Raw genomic sequence first — 19,409 nt, 5'->3', positions numbered from 1 at the left:
AGAGCATCAGATGATCTCTAAAACGTCAGTGCACATGGTGTCTTCTTAAAGTAAATAGTGACTATCAAATAAATAATTAGACTAGGTTTTGTGCACAATAGTAACTAGCCAGAAGTTATAGTTTATGTAAGAACAACGAATACACAAGTCCTATTTCAAGAGTTCAGTCAGAGATTAAGAAACAGGATTGCAATTGATAATCTGTCCAATAAACTATTCAATGTAGGAACAGGTAAATGTGGTGAGAAAGCGAAGGAAGGGTTCAGATTCCTGTTGCGTTATTATCACTTTTGGAGTAAGTGTTGCAACTGTAGGAAAGGCAATAACTAAATACCTGTGCCCAACAGAATTTCATAAAAGACCTATTGACCTACCTCTGTTTCCTGTTAGCTAGCCAATCTTCTGTTCATGCCAAGATGTTACATACCCTACACTATGAGCTCTTATTTTCCACAACAACCTTTGATGGAACACCTTATCAAATCTTTTGGCCCCAGTTCTCTTGGAAATCTAAAACAACACATTCCTTTATCCACAGCATCTCTTATTTATTCAAAGAATGGCAGTAAATTATTTAAACATGATTTCCCTATCACAAAGTCATGTTGATTCTGCCTGAAAACCTTGAATTTTTCTAAGTGGCCTGTCATAATGATTTAATAATTGCTTCTGTCATTTTTCTATGTTCAGTGTTAAGCTGATTGGCCTGTAGTTTCCTACATTCTGGTTCCCTTGTTTTTTTGAATAAACATAGGACCTCAATACCTACTCACACTGGTATCGTAGGTATCATTGTGTTTCACAAATTCTACCCATACTCTTTCCCCCTACGGAGTATATTAGACCTAGCTGTGACTAGGTAAAAACAAGGACTGCAGATGCTGGCAACCAGATTCTAGATTAGAGTGGTGCTGGAAAAACACAGCAGTTCAGGCAGCATCCGAGGAGCAGGAAAATCGATGTTTCGGGCAAGAGCCCTTCATCAGGAATAGAGGCAGAGTACCTGCAGGGTGAAGAGACAAATGAGAGGAGGGTGGGGGTGGGAGAAAGTAGCATAGAGTACAATAGGTGAATGGAGGTGATGGGTCAGAGAGGAGGGTGGAGTGGATAGGTGGAAAGGAAGATAGGCAGGCAGGACAAGTCATGGGAACTATGCTGAGCTGGAAGTTTGGAACTGGGGTGAGGTGGGGGAAGGGGAAATGAGGAAACTGGTGAAGTCCACATTGATGCCCTGGGGTTGAAGTGTTCTGAGGCGGAAGATGAGGCGTTCTTCCTCCAGGCGTCGGGTGGTGAGGGAGCGGCTGTGAAGGAGGCCCAGGACCTCCTGTCCTCGGCTGAGTGGGAGGGGGAGTTGAAATGTTGGGCCACAGGGCGGTGTGGTTGTTTGGTGCAGGTATCCCAGAGATGTTCCCTAAAGCATTCTGCTAGGAGGCATCCAGTCTCCCCAATGTAGAGGAGACCGCATTGGGAGCAACAGATACAATAAATGATATTGGTGGATGTGCAGGTAAAACTTTGATGGATGTGGAAGGCTCCTTTGGGGTCTAGGATGGAGGTGAGGGAGGAGGTGTGAGCACAGGTTTTGTAATTCCTGCATTGGCAGGGGAAGATGCCAGGACAGGAGGGTGGGTTATTGGTTGTTAGAAATACATGACCAATTTTGGAATGGCAGGCTGTAACAGTGCTTGAGCCCCATCTGTTCCCAAGTTGTCAATAATTTGGATGTGGGCATCAAACATGTTACTAGACTTGTAGATCTAGATCCGGAGACAGAGTCTCAGAATAAGGGACAGGATTGTTAGGGCTGAGATGATGAGAGAGTCCTTCACTCTGAGGGTAGTGAATCTTTGAATTCTGTGCTCCAGGGAATCATGTAGACTCAGTCATTAAATATGCTCAAAATAAAGATCAATAGATTTCTATGAATTAAAAACATCAAAATGTATGGGTTTGCGGCAGAAAATTATGTTGAAGTGGAAGATCAGTCAATATCTATTTGAATGGCAGAGTGGGCTATACCACTCCTATTTCTTATATTCTCTCTGTAATATTTTTTACCCTTGTCCCAGGTAGGTAAAACACTAAGCAGAATTCACAATCACAGTTACAGTTCAAATTGCCTGTCTGACTCTCTAACGATGGAATCTATCTTCAACAACAATTTGTATTTATATAGTGTTTTAATAAGATATCCCAAGGTGCTTCACAGAAGCATTATAAAGAAACGTTAAATAACGAAGCATATGAATGAGATAGATGAACAAAAACGGAGAAGTTTTCAGGAATAGTCTGAAAGCAGGAACGAGAGCCACAAACATTTGAGAAAATTAGGGCCTAGGCAGTTGAAGGCAAGGTGATTAAAATGAGGTTGATTAAGAGTCCAGAATTTGAGAAACATGGATACCTCCAAATGTTATGAGGTTGAAAATATTACACGGAGATGGAGGTCACATGATTGTGGAGGGATTTTAAACCCAGGCTTAATTTTATTAAAATCAAAGACAGTGTCAAATCTGAGATCAAATCTCCATTTTCATAGTCCGGGTTGTTCCGGATTACTTATTTCTGGTTTGTTAAATTTAATTCACCTTGTGGAAAATGACCACAATTATTAACATCTAAATGCTGTCACTACTTCTCGCTTTTGCTGAAATAGTGGCAACCAATGAGGCTGCCAAGATTAAGAGTCCACTCACTGGATGTGTATTTTGAATTATGCGGTTGCGTTTTGAGGAGGGACGGTCTGAGCGCTGCCGAGATCCGTAGTCAGACACTCAGTGGAACAATGTCGGAGGAGGGCTCGGAAAGTTCTTCACAGGCAGTGACCGTGGCTGATGTACAGCAGCTGGTGAAAAAGAAAGATGCCATTGAGGCTCAGATCAAAGCTTACTATGATATTTTGGAGGGGGTGAGTACTCTAAGGCTGTCTTGGGTGTACAATACCGTCAGGAATAGAGCAGTTCTCACAGCTGGGGCTGTGGGGCTGTGGGGCTGTGTGGCTGTGGTCAGGCTTTGGCAGCAGTTGTTGATAATGTCCTTCACACAAACATAGACCCCCTTCAACCCACCAAACTCGGGGAAAAGAAAACTGTCCTCAAATAGAAACAACTGCCTCCAACTGAATAACAACCTTGGCTTAGACAACTGCTTCAACACACTGAAATGAACCAAATATCTTCCTGATCACATTCAGGTTTCAGAATTTTATTAAGTTAGTACCATTCTTCTGCACTTTGGGAAGGTATGAGCTTTTCCCATTCATGTCACTGGTGAAGTTTGGAAAACAGGTGATTGAGGGACTACACTTCCTCAGTGACACACTCCCTTTATGTTCTTTGTTATTGCTGCTTGATGGATTATCATCCATTTCTGCATCATACTTTTGTGTGAGGGGTCACGATAGAGTCACACACTGCCTGTGGTGGGAGCCGTGTGTTCTGAACGTTCACGCGTGGAGGGGGGGATTTTCTCTCATCATCTCATGATAATGCAGCCTTTTTATAGCTGCTTCACTTACTTGACCATGTCAAAGAAGGCCTTTCCCAGGCGTATGGATCATCCAGCACACTAAGTATTATGGGAATTAAGGGGCATGCCTGAATATGAATTGCTGTGACTGCGGAAGTCTGAGGCACTCATTTTCTCTTGCATTAAATCTGGCTGGCAAGAAAACAAATTATAAATCTGCAAAAATTACTGATGGGCAGCACGGTGCCTAGCACTGCTGCCTCACAGTGCCAGAGACCCGGGTTCAATTCCCGCCTCAGGCGACACTCTGTGTGGAGTTTGCACATTCTCCCCGTGTCTGCATGAGTTTCCTCCGAGTGCTCCGGTTTCCTCCCACAGTCCAAAAATGTGCAGGTTAGGTGGATTGGCCATGCTAAATTTTCCATAGTGTTAGGTGAAGGGATAAATGTAAGGGAATGCATCTGGGTGGGTTGCGCTTCGGTGGGTCGGTGTGGACTTGAAGGGCCAAAGGGCCTGTTTCCACACTGTAAGTAATCTAATCTAATTACTAGGTTTTGTCAATGATCCCAGAATCATTTACTTTCAACATAACAGCACGAGTAGAAGCTGGAAATACAATTGCCAACTCCAAATCGAACTGTTAACATATTATCAATTACATATTTTGACAGTTTTGGGATTTTAAGGTCTTTATTGATCTAATTTTCCACTCTGAAGTAAAGACTAGTTAGGATGTTTCTAGCCCATCACATATCAGCCATGACCAGATAAACCAATGTCTATTTAAATTATAGACACAGGCTAAGAAATGGCACTGGAGAATTTAATGAAGCTAATCTCTGTATCTAATGGATTTGAGAAGTGGGTCTGGGTGGATTACTCTTCGGAGAGTTGGTGTGGACTTGTTGGGCCAAATGGCCTGTTTCCACACTGTTGGGAATCTAATCTATTTTAAGAGAGCTGCCAAGATAGTGGATGCATTGATTTTGATCATCTAGAATTGTTTAGTTTCTAGACAGTTCCCAAATAATTGGCATTTGGAAATATAATCAGCTTTGTAAGAGAAGAGAGAGTTCCCAGTTTGCTCTCTATCGACCAGTTAGCCTAACAAGTAGAAGACAAAGTACCGTATTGTTAAAGATATGGTAACAGGGCTGTTAGGAAATCCTATTGTGATTTAAGATGAATTAATCTAGGAAAGGGTAATTGTATTTGACAGATATGTTTTAAATGTTTTTTTGTAACCAGGAAGGTGGATAAGAGTGAACCAGTAAATGTGGTGAATTTGAATCTTTAGAAGCATTTGAAAATGTGTTACACTAGAGGTTATTGTGAAAAAATAGAAGTTGTAATTGGGTGTAATATACTAGCATGGACTAAAGACTTTATTAATAGATAAAAGCAGAATAAAATAGAGTACAGCATGGAAACAGACCCTTCGGTTCAACCCATCCATGCCGACCAGATATCCCAACCTAATCTAGTCCCACCTGCCAGCACCCAGCCCATATCCCTCCAAACCCTTCCTATTCATTTACCCATCCAAATGCCTCTTAAATGTTGCAATTGTACCAGGTTCCACCACTTCCTCTGGCAGCTCATTCCATACCTGTACCACCCTCTGTGTGGAAAAAGTTACCCCTTAGGTCTCTTTTATATCTTTCCCCTCTCACCTTAATCCTATGCCCTCTAGTTCTGGACTCCCTGATCCCAGGGAAAAGACTTTGCCTATTTAACCTATCCATGCCCCTCATAATTTTGTAAACCTCTATAAGGTCACTCCTCAGCCTCTGACCCTCCAGGGAAAACAGTCCCAGCCTGTTCAGCTTCTCCCTATAGCTCAAATCCTCCAATCCTGGCAACATCCTTGTAAATCTTTTCTGAACCCTTTCAAGTTTCACAACATCTTTCCGATAGGAAGGAGACCAGAATTGCATGCAATATTCCAACAGTGGCCTAACCAATGTCCTGTACAGCCACAACATGACCTCCCAACTCCTGTACTCAATACTTTGACCAATAAAGGAAAGCATACCAAATGCTGCCTTCACTATCCTATCTACCTGCGACTCCACTTTCAAGGAGCTATGAACCTGCACCCCAAGGTCTCTTTGTTCAGCAACACTTCCTAGGACCTTACCATTAAGTGTATAAGTCCTGCTAAGATGGCATATTGTGTTGGAGTGTTGTGACTAATAGGACATGACAAAAAAAAATCAGTACTTGGGCCTCAACTATTTGCACACTAGATTTATAATTTAGATGAGGGGAGAGGATGTAATGTAAGTTTGTGGACTATACGCAACTATAATTTGGGAAGTAAGTGGTGAGAAAGTTACAAGCAGGCTCCAGAGGAAGAAAATCATCTTGAGTGAGTAGAAAGGAGCTTGACAGCCTGAACACAAAGTGGCAAAGTGTAGAGTATCACTTAGGTCAAACAATTTTGAATGGAGCTTAAAATAGAAGAATCGACGTTTCAGGCATAAACTTCTCCTGTTCCTTTGATGTTGCCTGACCTCCTGCGCTTTTCCAGCAACACATTTTTAAGCTCTGATCTCCAGCATCTGCAGTTCTCACTTTCTCCCAATTTTGAATGGAGAAAAGCTGGGAAATGTTTACATTCAGAGAGACCTAGTGTTGTACATTTAATCACAGAAAATTAACATGAAATATACAGCAAGTATTTAGGAAGGTGGGTGGTATCTTAACAGGCACAAAATATTTTTCAAGGGCTCTGAGATTAGAGAACCACCTTGTGGTTTTGAGGGCTATGTTTTAGATTTCAAAAACTTTTTTTTTTCATTCTCACTAACTCATTTGCTAGGTGATGTAGTCACATTAGTAACACAACCTGCTGCATTGGTATTGATTGCATGAGATATTTGGATTGTCTCAGAAGCAGAATTAGAAAAATTCATTGATATCCACAAATTATCAACCCTCCAGTGAACATTAAGATGCAACACACGAGGAAATAATTAATTTCCAACACACCACAGCATTTAAATTACAATATAATAGGCAGTAGCAAACAAGTTGTTTTCCAAAATAACTGACAATTTTACACATAAAACATCATCACCCAAGTCAGAGCTTCCGTCAATTGATGAGGTCACAGCTTATGCTTATCCATCCGTAAACAAAGCTGGAAGATTTTAACCAGGCATTTAATAGTTTTTTTTAAAACATCTCCAATCTGACTTTCACATTAACTACACTTTTACCCAGTATGGTAACTTCTGAGTTTATATAGCAGAAAACTAAATTCCAAGTTCATTTGCCGGGAATTCATTACCTCAGTAATATCATGCTTTCCTGACTCAAGTCAGCTGAGCGTTTCTTTGTTCACAAGTCAAAAACAGTACTTTCTCCTTTGTAGCCTCCCTGCCCCTATCTCTTTACTGCAATCTCACCCTGACCCCTCTTGAAACCTGAACTACTGCCTCACAATTGCCACCTGCTTTCCAAATGGCTCACTTCTCCTTCAACCACAGACTTCTTCTCCCACATTTCTTTTGATAGGTTCATTAATTAATTCAGAGTGGTTTTCCCTCTGGTTGCCTATGTGGTTGAGTTTTCATGGGCGTTTTGGGATTTTTACTGTTATATCAGGTCTTAAAAGAGGGGTGTTAGCTTTTATCACATAGGGATTAGTATTTGAGTTAATAAGCCTTACTGTGATTGTACAGGGCATTAGTGAGCCACATCTGGTGGACTGCGTGCAGTTTGGTTACCTTTATCTAAGGAGGGACATCCTTGCCCTAGTGGGAGAGCAATAAGCATTTATTCAATTGGACTACACAAAAATCAATGAGGAGAGATTGAGTGATCAAGGTTTGTATATATCCTAATGTTTACAAGAATGGGAGGTGATCTATTAAAATTGAAACTTTTTAAACTATTGAGAGGTTTGATAGGGTATGCGAAGAAAATGTTTCTGCTGTCTGGTGAACCTGGCACACACGTTCACCGTCTCAGAATAAGGGGCTGGTAATTGGGGACTGAGGTGAGGATAAATATCTTCACCAGAGATCATGGGAATCTTTTGGAATTTTCTATTCCAGAGAGCTGTGGATATTGAGTTTCTCCATATGTTTAAAATCAGTAGAGTTTGCATGTTAGGAAAAGATAGAGTTGAAGTAAAAGATCAGCTATGATCTTGCTGAATGGTGGACCAGGCTTAAAAAACTAAATGATCTACTTCTGTGCAAAACAAAATAAATTAATAAAATAAAAACACAAGATGTATGAAACTTGTCAAACTCGGCACATTGGATTTCTGTACTGTCATTTGTGTAATGTGATGGTTTAGTCAAACACTAGAAAACACAATGCATCCAGTTTCTGACATACCAAACCCAGTAGTTTACTTTGATTACATCAATTCTTGATTCAGACACCTGTTTAAATGCATCAGTTTTCATTGTGTTGTGCAGCAGTACATTTATCGCTCACATCAATGAATAATTTGTTTGTTCAGCAAAATGAAGTGTTTGAGTAAATTTTTAAGCCATGAAAATTTGTTTATGCCTTACATTGGTATGAATTAGAATTAAATCATAAAATCATAGAATGATACAGCGCATAAAGAGAGAGTTCAAATAGTTGTACAACAAAAGCCTTTTAAAGCTACCTCATTAAACCTGCTCCCCTCCTCTTGCTTCAAAGCCCTGTAAATAAAATATTCTATTACTTAACCAATTGATTTTGAATGGTACCATTTAAATTTGTTCCATCACACTTTCAGACTGTTACAAAAGTCCCTTTGTCTCTTTGGCTTATTTGCCAATCAGCTTTACGTTTGGTAGTACATGTTATTTTTGGTCGTTAAGGTTGAACACAGAAAAGGAATAAAACAGTCCTGAAAAAAAGTTTTCAAGTATTTCCTTTGCATTTTAACACTAATTGAAGCATTTGAACCTGTGACTTTCAGCAAAATAAAGCTGGAATGGATGCGCCTTTAGTTGATGTTGAAGGATATCCTCGAAACGATATTGATGTTTATGAAGTTCGAACAGCTCGACATAATATAATTTGTAAGTAATATTGATACATTTAGAAATGTTGAAATCTATTAACATGGAAATAATACTTCAAGCAGCAATGTTAATGTTTCAGTGCAATTCAAAAATAATACTCTAAAGTTGATAATTCTTTTAATAGACTAATTCAAATTAGAATGATAGTGCATTCAGGTTTGTCAACCTCATAAGTGACCTTTTCTGGATTTCATTGAGGGAGGGAAGGAATAAATGAGGCAGTGAAAAGAAACAAATTTTTGTTTTAATTATATTTTGGCACATTTTTGCTTTTGTCAAGTTGAGACATAAGTGTGTTTAAAAAAAAATTGAACAGTTTTGAAACTTTGCCTCAGCAACAAAAGCCCAGGTGCACATTCCTTCATTTTATGTGAAAGTTTTCAGTCTGTATTTTTCTTCATCTCCCATTGATGGCTCACCTGAAGTAAGAAAATCCAAGCAAGCCTAAAACTATGGATTAGGGGCTCTTGTGGCCCAGTAGTTATATCCTGACCTATATGCCAGGAGACTCGGGTTCAAGTCACACCTGCTCCAGAGGTGAGAATTAACATCTCTCAACAGAGATTCCAAATCCTCTCCAAATTCTGAAGGTATTGCGGTGTCCAGTTACATCTCTAGCTATATCTAAATATGCTGCGAATTTTTCTTGCTTTTTGTAAGGCCTACAAAATGACCATAAAGCCTTAATGAAACAAATTGAGGAAGCACTCCATCAGCTACATGCACGTGACCGGGAGAAGCATAGACTGGATGAGGCAGAAGTGCATCCTGAAGTAATGGAACAGGAGAATAGTTTACCAGCTGCTTTTGCCAAAGTAGACACTGTTAGTCCAGGTTCACCTGCCCATATTTCGGTAAGTACAAATCTAAGTAAGTAAATCTTTGTACTCCAAGTTATTGCTAATATAATGATATCTCTTAAACAGAATTATTTTCCATGCTAGATCTTTTTGAAAAATAAATAAAAAGCAAATGATGTTGCTTCTTATATCTGAGATCTTAAAATTAAAGACCTCATTAGGTTACTTGTTTTCCTTTTTAAGGACTGCATTGTATCCTGGTCCGCTATATAAAGCAGATAAGTTCATTTAATAACTAAGTGCAGCCTTTAAATGACATCCTAATTTTTTCAGTTGAGGACAATATGTATTTTGCATGAAAATTATAATGCTTTCTTATTACGATGTTCATAATTTTTCCCAAAACAGAAAAATAGAATATTTATTACCAAGTTGACTTTGGATCCATAAGGAGTTTTGAGGTCATAAGGTCTTTCTTTTTTTTAAAAAATCAGATCTTGAAAAACTGGGAGTCAGTATACAGAGACTCTTGCAGGATAGAATATAGACACCTGGAAATAGCACAAATGTGAAGTTCTTTGAGATTAGCCAGGAGAGTATTAGAGCTGAGAAAGCCATTGATGATAAGAGTTTCAGCAGTTGATTGGCTGAGGCAGGAATGTGTGGGAAGCACTGCTCGTGGACAGATTTTAGAGATTCAGGAATAACTTAAAACAGAATTTCCAGCTTTTGTAAACTCTTTGTTTACAATTGAACGACTGTTTAATTTCTGATTATTGGTAATTCTAGGATATTAATTGCAGAAGGGGGAATAGGGAGATGCAATCAAAGGGCAGTAGCTTGAATTTCCCTTTGATATGCAATGATAGTGTCGCAGATGGTTGTTGCCTGCCAGTAATCAGCCCAAAGCTGTGTATTTTCTATGTCTTGCCCCATATGAATATACGCTACTTTAGCATCTGAGACGTTAGAAGTGGTGCTGATCATTGTGCGATCATCAGTAAACTCAGACCTTTATGTGGATAGGTCATTGATAGAATAGCTGACAATTGTTGTGTGAGGACACTATATTAGAGGAACTCCTGCGCTGATATTTTGGGCCTGAGATGATTGAATTCTGCAACCATCTTCCTCCTTTGATGGGTATGACTCCAACCAGTGGAGAGTTTCTCCCTGATTCCCAGTTTTACTAGGATTCCTTGATGTGACATTCCATCAAATGCTGCCTCCGTGTCAAGGGCAGTCACTCCCACACCTCACCTCACCTCACCTCACGAGTTTTGCTCTTTTGCCCATGTTTGGACCAAGGCTACAATGACAGGTCATTAGGGGCTGGATAGTTCTCATGAAACCAAAACTGAACATCATTGAGCAGGTAATTACAAAGTAAATACTGATTGATAATAATGTCCCCTTGACATCCCTGGATTTCAGCAGCATATTAGTGGAAACTGACTCCTGGGGCTGAATTTTCCTTTTTATTTTGGCTAAATGTCATTTTTGAGGGCATTATTGGGGAGTTTCAGCCATGGCCTACGGTGACTCTTCTCGTGCAGCCTCCTATTACTCACCTCATCAGTTATGCCTTCAGGCTTTATAGCTCCCTTCTAATTCAGTCATGTGACAGCAGAGGTGAAGGGGCTTGCCCCAACTAGTTTGTCACCTGGACCTGGGAGAGTTATAAGTGACGTGAAATTAGCCAATGATTCCAAGTACTTGGAATTAAGTGGTTGCTGCTTTCTAGTGAGAATTTCATCAAGCTATTGAAACTTTTTAAGAGGCGAAGAGTACCTTATTTTTCTTAATGTTGAGAATTAGATTTTCTTCGTTCTCCCTGTATTTTCCAAATTTCTCATTATTATCTGTACTGTTTTTGAATGATGTTGACAAGGCAGAATATAAAGGTGTGAAACAGCAGGAATTGAGGGGAAAAAAAAGAACAGAACAGGAATCTTTCCATCTTTCCTTAACACTCAGCATGAGATTCAGTGACAGTAATGTCCTCTGAACATGCTGGTGGTCCAGTTGACCAGAAACTGAACTAAGTCCGCTATCTAAATACTGTAGCCAAAAGAGCAGATTAGAGATTGGGAATGCTGCAATGAGTAACTCGCTTCCCAGTTCCCAAATTCTGTTTACCATTGAGAAGGCACAATTCACGAGTGTGTTGAAATACACTCATTCAGACAAGTGGAGAGTATCTCAAGAAACTCAACACCAGTGGTAACAAATTAGGGTGATAGGCGCCAACAGTTGAACTCCATTTAAAAATATTTTGAGGATACAAATTTTTGCAAAATAAATTACAATATGTTTTGAAAAAGAAGGCAATTTTATTTTGCACACTGTTTCTCTTTTCTTCTAGGGTTTGCAAGTTGGTGATGAAATTATAGAATTTGGTTCAGTAAATACTCAAAACTTTCAAAACTTGCAAAATATTGCCACAGTGGTGCAGCACAGTGAAGGGGTGAGTGACGTGCTCGTGGAAAACACTTTTTTGCTTATTTTTGACCGTATGCTGAAGAAATTTAGTGTTTCAATTTAGTTTTTCTTGAAGTTATTGCTGTTTCCTAACCATATTTCAGATTTAATAAGAACCTTTTAGATTCCAGCATAGTTTTTATAGTGTTGGTGTCATCTGCACCTTTAGGGTTTTCAAAGATGACGCAAATGTAGCCTGAAATTTTGTTCCCGTTTTTAACTTTAGTCTGAGCCTGCACCATCTGGATAAAGGAAAGGGTCAAGCTTGTCTGTGACTAGTTCTCTCTATTCGGGCAGCATTTTGTGTAACTAGTGATTTCAGAATATATTGATGTTATCTGGAAATCTCTCACCACCTGCTTTACTGCAAATTGCTCACTTTGACAATTCCTCTTCCCCTTCAGCCTTCGATGCACATACCCCCCCAAAAAATAGGCTGTCAATATTCAAAACTTGAAGAGAGATGTGGCCACAACTCAAGGTGTTTAAAATTATGAAAACATTAAGACAAAGCAAATAGCAACTACCTGTATGTGTGGACATTGAGAGGCCTAGATTCAGGACATTTCGCTATGGTTAAGCACAAGATTTTTGATAGCAAGCAGAATCTTTTTCTTTTGTACAGACCAATGCAACTGTAATTCACTACTGGAGTTCGCAACTGAAGCAAACACGGTATCAACGTTTAACAAATGTTGGTGCTGGACGTAAAGATGCAAGAGATGGACTTTTCCTTCCTAAAGTATTATTGTGACACCTCTTTGCCGATTAAAGCCTTGAGTTCAAAAATCATCTACAGAGAAAGCAATGCTGATAGACTATCACTCCCTTAGTACTGTACAATTTGCTAGAGTGGAACTTGAACCTATCTTTTCCGATTCAGGAGCAAGAGTGTCAGTTTTAAATGCAAACAGAATAACATGGTTTTCACAGACTTGGTGCTAGTGATATAAATGGGACTCTGTTGAATAGTATTGACTTTTCAGGAAACCTTAAAAATGTACTTCATTGATGGGATTGCTGATGTTAGGACTGCACTTTATCTTATCCTATTTACTGACTCAAGTGTAAGATGTGGCATCCTCATCAACATTCCGCTGTCAACCAATACCAGATGATCTTATGGGGTTTTGCTGGTTTCAAAATGACTGCTGTGTATGCCAATGTAACAGTTAGTACATATTAAAATAATTCATTATATTTAAAGTACTTTGAAATATCCTTGGATAACATAATAAAGGTAAAATCCTAGAGAGACAACTGTGGTGAGCCTAACCAGAGGGTCAGCACATGTCGGGTGAGGTTGAGAAGACAGGATCTTTCTGGAGACCTCAGCCGGAACAGGAATTGAACCCGTGCTTGTGGTGACCACTCCCCATTGCTAATTAGACAGCTAGTAACTGAGCTAACCAACCCCCATCAAGTCATCACAGTAAGTGTGGATTTAAACTGGTTTTTTGTTTTGGCTTACTGAAGTAATATATTTCCTTGCAGAATCCTTTAAACATAACAGTTATTCGAAATGGACAAACTGTACATATGAGTCTCTCACCTCAGCGATGGAGTGGAAGAGGATTATTAGGGTAGGTTTCACTGTATTGGAATGACTGAGAAACTTTCAAGAAAACCTCACTTTCTGCAGAACACCTTGCCATCTTTGATTTTAAAAATAAATTTCCTGTTCTGTATCAGTGGGCAGTTTTGGAAAACAACAACTGTTTATAATAATTTCTATTTTTAAACAAGTGTGTTTTCAGTCTATTTTATTTCTTTGCTATCTGATATTATTGTAAAGCTTTTTGTTGAACTTGATAGCACAGTTTAATAATATTGCTTCTTTCTAAGACGTAAATTTGCTTGGGGGGTCAAAGTAAAACAATATTCTGAAATTCTTTCAGTTGAGTTGTTTTACAAAATATAATGACTTAAAACTTCAATCTCGACTGAAATCCCCTTCCCCCAACAAAGATCAGACAACAATTTGCCCACTTATCTTTTAAAAAGGCTTTCTGGGCCAGGAACTTTCTTATCTAAAGCAGTTCGGTCTAGTCCAGCAATCTTCACAGCAGGAGAGTGGTTTTGTGCTGAAGCCACCACCTCTGTTTGCAGCAGTAGCTGCCATATCCTAAAGCTACTTTGGCAATTGTTGAGAGAAGATGAATTTATGTGCAAAGTGAAGGGGTGGTGACAACTGGTTAGGATGATCGGATCAAGTTTAGGGTAGTGCTGGAAAAGCAAAGCAGGTCAGGCAGCATCCGAGGACCAGGAAAATCGATGTTTCAGGCAAATGTCCTTCATCAGGAATGAGATTGGGAGCCTTGGGGTGGAGAGATAAATGGGAGGGAATTGGGTTGGGGGAAGGTAGCTGAGAGTGCAATAGGTGGTTGGAGGTGTGGGTAAAGATGATCGGTTAGAGGAAGGTGGAGTGGATACGTGGGAGGGAAGATGGACAGGTGATGAGGACAGTGCTGAGCTGGAAGTTTGGAAGTGGGGTAAGGTGGGGGGAGGAGAGGGGAAATGAGGAGACATTGATGCCATGGGTTGAAGGGTCCTGAGTTGGAAGATGAGGCGTTCTTCCTCCAGGCGTCAGGTGGTGAGGGAGTGGTGATGGAGGAGGCCCAGAACCTGCATGTCCTCGGCAGAATGGGAGGGGGAGTTGAAATGTTTGGCCACAGGGTGGTGTGGTTGATTAGTGTGGGTGTCCCGGGGATGTTCTCTGAAGCGCTGTGTGAGAAGACGTCCATAGAGGAGACATTTGTGGAAGTGCAGATGAAACTTTGTATGTGGAAGGCTCCTTTGGGGCCTTGGATTAGGTGATGGGGGAGGTGTGGGTGCAGGTTTTGCGATTCCTGCGGTGACAGGGAAAGGTGCCAGAAGGGGAGAGTGGGTTGTGGGGGGGGCGTGGATCTGACTAGGTAGTTGCAGAGGGAACAGTCTTTGTGGAAAGCGGATAGGGGTGGGGAGGGAAATATGTCCCTGTTGGTGGGGTGCGATTGAAGGTGATGGAAATGTCAACAGATGATCCTATTTACGGGAAGGTTGGTAGGGTGGAAGGTGTGGACCGGGGAGTTGGGGTGGGGTTTGAGGGCGGAGGTGCAGGACATGGATGAGATGCATTGGAGGGCACCTTCAACCACATAGGAAGGGAAATTTCGGTCTTGAAAGAAGGACCCCATTTGGTGTGGGTTCTATGGTGGAACTGGTCCTGCTGGGAGCAGATGCAGCAGGGGCAGAGGAATTGGGAATACTGCATAGCATTCTTTGCAGTAGGTAGGGTGGGAGAAGATGTAATCCAGGTAGCTGTGGGAGTCGGTAGGTTTGTAAAAAAAATTGTCAATGTTGAGTCTGTCATCATTGATGGAAATGGAAAGGTCCAGGAAGGAGATGGAGGTGTCAGAGATGGTCCAGGTGAATTTAAGCTCAGGGTGGAATGTGTTGACCAAGTCGGTGAACTGTTCAACCTCCTCATGGGAACATGAGGTGGCGCCGATGCAGTCATCAATGTAGCAGAGGAAGAGGTGGGGAGTAGTGCCGGTGTAATTCCGGAAGATAGACTGTTCCACGTAGCTGACAAAGAGACAGGCATAGCTGGGGCCCATGCGGGTGTCCAGGACTACCCCTTTTTGTCTGGAGGAAGTGGGAGTATTGGAAGGAGCAATTGTTGAGGGTGAAGACCAGTTCAGCCAAACGAATGGGAGTATCAGTGGAAGGGTACTGGTGGGGACGTCAGGAGAGGAAGAAACAGAGGGCTCGGAGGCCCTGGTCATGGTGGATGGAGGTGTAGAGGGACTGGATGACTATGGTGAAGATGAGGCATTGGGGGGCCAGGGAAACGGAAGTGTTGAAGGAGGTGGAGAGCATGGGTGGTGTCCTGACTATATGTGGGGAGTTACTGAACTGGGAGGACAGGACAGTATCGAGGTAGGTGGAGATGAATTTGGTGGGGCAGGAGCAGGCTGAGACAATGGGTCAACCGGGGTGGTCAGGCTTGTGGATCTTGGGTAGGAGGTAGAATCAAGCGGTACGGGGTTCTTTAACTATGAAGTTGGAAGCTGGGGATGGGAAGTCCCCTGAAGTGATAAGGTTGTGTATGGTCTGGGAGATGCTGGTTTGGTGATGGGGTGTGAGGTCATGGTCGGCGGGGGGGTAGGAGGAGGTGTCTTCGAGTTGGCATCTGGCTTCAGCGGTGTAGGGGTCAGTGTGCCAAACTACCACTGCACCCCCTTTATCCACTGGTTTGATGGTGAGCAGAGGGATGCACGTTGTGAGGGTGAGAGGTGGTAAAATGTCAGGCGGGTGAGGGGAGACTCAACTCCGAGATGGGAACTTTTCTCGGATGATTCAGGATGCTGTGTCATTGCCTATCAGAAATTTCAACTGCATCAGAAACTCCTCATGGTCCCAGAGTACAACTCCAGCCTCCGCTTCAGCAACAACTATCTTCCTTTTGGAAGTGTTAGGCCAGTATTTTCAAATAAGTATCTGAAATCTATAGCAGTAGAATTTGACCATTCTGAAGTGTATTTTTGATTTACAGATTCATTGACCAAGTTAAAGAAAATTACTTTTCTTTCAATTGACAAGTTTCAATTTTACAAACTAGAATTGTTTCTTCAGTATTACTGATGCTAGTAAGTCCTGCCTGAGTATCTTGTGCATAGGGATATGCCTGTACTGTCCAGTACCTGAGTAACTATAGGTATATGAAAATGAGCCTATAATATTTCCTTGTGATCTGAACTAAAAATGTCTCTTGTGTGTGTGCTCGTTAAGTCTTGTCAGTGAACCTAAAGAAACATTTAGGAAGACAAGGCCTCACACTAATAGTCAATTGATTTAGTTCACATCAAATGAACAAATAGACCAACCATTACAATTAGATTCAGTTTGTTTATTATGACACAAATAATACTACTTGAATTAGGTACACTTCTCCACATCAATGAGTTGTATTTCAGCACTTAAACAAGAGCTGTGCTGCTTTGCTAATTTTGAACCTAGTGAATGCTTGCCCTAGCAACCTTCTGTTTGAACACAACTGAGAGTCTCTCTTTGCCTACATTTCTTTCATCTGACCTTGTTCATAGCCAAACAAGAAGAAGAGCATTTTAAGAGTTTGTGTTTGTTGATTAGCTGAGAAATACTTTATTTACATTCTGTGGGGAAATAATGTCAAAGCTAACCTAGTAGTATTTAAATTGCCTCTTGCCAAAGTACCTTTCTCAACTAATGTGAACACACTAGAATTGCAAAGCCAAACTTAAAAATATCTTATTCACCTGAAATTAACCATTGCATGATATTGAGAGAGTCATTTGTGGATAGGGAGCTGGTTAAAGACTTTAAGAATTGGAGAACACATCCCCAACACACCTTCCTTTCTTAATGATTGTGAATATCAGGGCAAACAATAGCAAGATACACCATTTAATATGAATTAATATTAAATAAGGCACCTTTTATTCCAATTAGGAACCTGATTTCAAACTTATTATTGCTGTGTGTGTTTCCCAGATGTCAGGAAATATGGCAAGGAAGGAGAGGTAGGATGTGCTGATTCTGCAAGATATGAGTTCATTTCACTGCTCGGTGGCTAGAAAGAACAGATATGCTCACCAGGACCTTTGCAGAAAGCCTTCAGCCTATCCTCTCACAGTCACTGTCTGTCCATTTTGACTTCCTGCTTTGATTGTGGTTCCTTCTCTGACTCTTTCTCTGCCTGTGTTTCTGTGTGACACACACACCCAGGTGAAGGAAGCAGCAATGAATGTCTCCGGCTGCAGCTTCCATCCTGTCTCCTCGGATAGGTATCATAGTCCATGCTGATACTGTGCCTTTGGCCCTTCCATATGACACAACATTTGCAAGTTACCCATCACCAGGTGGATTGTCATATATTTTGATGCATTTTCCCTCTGTTATTGAGGGCATTTAATATTTCAATGGAATATAATTTAAATCATCTATTTCTCTTTCCCCAGGTGTAATATTATTCCTTTGCAGCACTGAAGGTTGTTAATTCAGCATGAGAAAACCTTCACATACTGCAAAATGCTCATACCACAGCAACGTGAAATTGGAGCAAATCTGGACATTGGAACATTACAGCTCCCTATTTCAAGCAAAGTTATTTAAAGCAAAGTATTTATTTAATTTGATTAGTTTCTATGGAAAAATTTCTTTTTTCTCCATTTTGTTTTCAGATTAAATTTAAATCCTTTCATAATTTACCATCATATTCATCAACTGAGACTGTCACAGCCTTTGTAGCTATGATATGCGACCGATATATCAATGGGTGAAAAATTGAATTGATTTTGCTTGCTCTTTATTTCTAAGCTCAGTTGAATTGATTTCAAATTAAGGATATTATGGAAAACATTTGCTGATTTGTAGGGATTGTTGGTATAGTACCTGCTTTGGGAATAGGTCAAATGCATAGTTGGGTATACAAGGGTCTTCAATATGCATAACAAATTGCAGATGCTGTGTCTGAATAAGAAAAATGGAAATATGTAGTTAGTGAGCTTTCTCATGTGTAAACATCACAAATGAAGTGACTTTTTTATACAGGTTCAATGATTTTTCTGAATCTTTACAAATCAATATTCAGTATTTTGAAATTGTATTTTATTGAAATATACAAGCAGTTCATGAATAAAATAAATTTATTTTGTGACAAGTATGCTGGCATTTCCTATAAAAGTTTTGTTTTGAAGTAATGAGATTCATGTGTTTGATAGAATTAAAGGTAATGTCACTGTGGTTACATGTTTTTTTTTCCTAAGAAAAAATATTGTTTGCATGTTTATGTAAAAACTGTACTGAGAATGGGAAGGACTTTTGTATTGTGCTATTTGGACCAGATTCTAATCCAGAAAAACCTATACAGGTCGTTCTGCTGTAACACGTGTTTTGTTAATGCAAATTCACTATAACACAATCCACAAATTGTGGGCACTGTTTCTAAAGAGCAAACTTTTAAAGCAGGTATTGGTTATAATTTGATTCCAGCCCCCTTAATTTAAATGGTGCTGCTATTATGCGATTTTCTTATAACACAGGGTTGCATGAGAATGGAACTACCATGTTATAGCAAAACCGACTACTTAATTCACCACACCATCATTATGAACCAATGAATATATAATCTGCATGTAACAGAATAAAGCTCTCAAACGTATATTGACAAACCAAAACTCTAATTGAGTATCTCTTTGTTACTTGCAAATGCTGTTTGTTATTCAATCCATGGAATCTGTGTTGGCTATCTTTTTAGGAGTGATCCAGCTAGTCCTGTTTTCTTCCTCTTTGTTTCTTTTTCCCTGCAATTTTTACTCCTTCAAATATTTATCCAGTTTCCCTTTTGCAAGCTACTATTGAATCTCTATCTGCCAATCAGAGATTTTGAGCAAATCTAATTACTCATTGTGTGGACATTTTCTTCATGTCATCTTAATGTCACAAAATAACTGCAATTTCTGATCACATTTTTCGTCAAATTTAATCTCATACCTTCTGGCTGTTACTAGATTAGTGGCACCACAAAACTCCTGGTACCTCTAAAACAATCTCAGTAAATCCATTTTAAAATCTACTATATTTTGCAGTGATTAAATAA

The 19,409-nt window shown here is 40.1% G+C and overlaps 1 protein-coding gene across 1 annotated transcript; it reads left to right on the top strand.

Moving 5' to 3' along the window:
• Window positions 1–2,746: 2,746 nt before the first annotated feature.
• On the top strand, window positions 2,747–18,987 carry psmd9 (proteasome 26S subunit, non-ATPase 9). The gene is made up of 6 exons (XM_072587449.1): window positions 2,747–2,908; window positions 8,402–8,504; window positions 9,168–9,361; window positions 11,673–11,774; window positions 13,283–13,371; window positions 17,770–18,987. Exons 1-6 carry the CDS (start codon window positions 2,786–2,788, stop codon window positions 17,795–17,797), a joined length of 639 nt encoding a protein of 212 aa, XP_072443550.1. The 5' UTR covers window positions 2,747–2,785; the 3' UTR covers window positions 17,798–18,987.
• Window positions 18,988–19,409: the final 422 nt, after the last annotated feature.

The sequence above is a fragment of the Chiloscyllium punctatum genome, chromosome 17 (genome assembly GCF_047496795.1).
Source record: "Chiloscyllium punctatum isolate Juve2018m chromosome 17, sChiPun1.3, whole genome shotgun sequence".
NCBI lineage: Eukaryota > Metazoa > Chordata > Chondrichthyes > Orectolobiformes > Hemiscylliidae > Chiloscyllium > Chiloscyllium punctatum.
The sequence above is the reverse complement of the archived record's forward strand: the minus strand, read 5'-3'. Positions and strand labels throughout refer to the sequence as shown.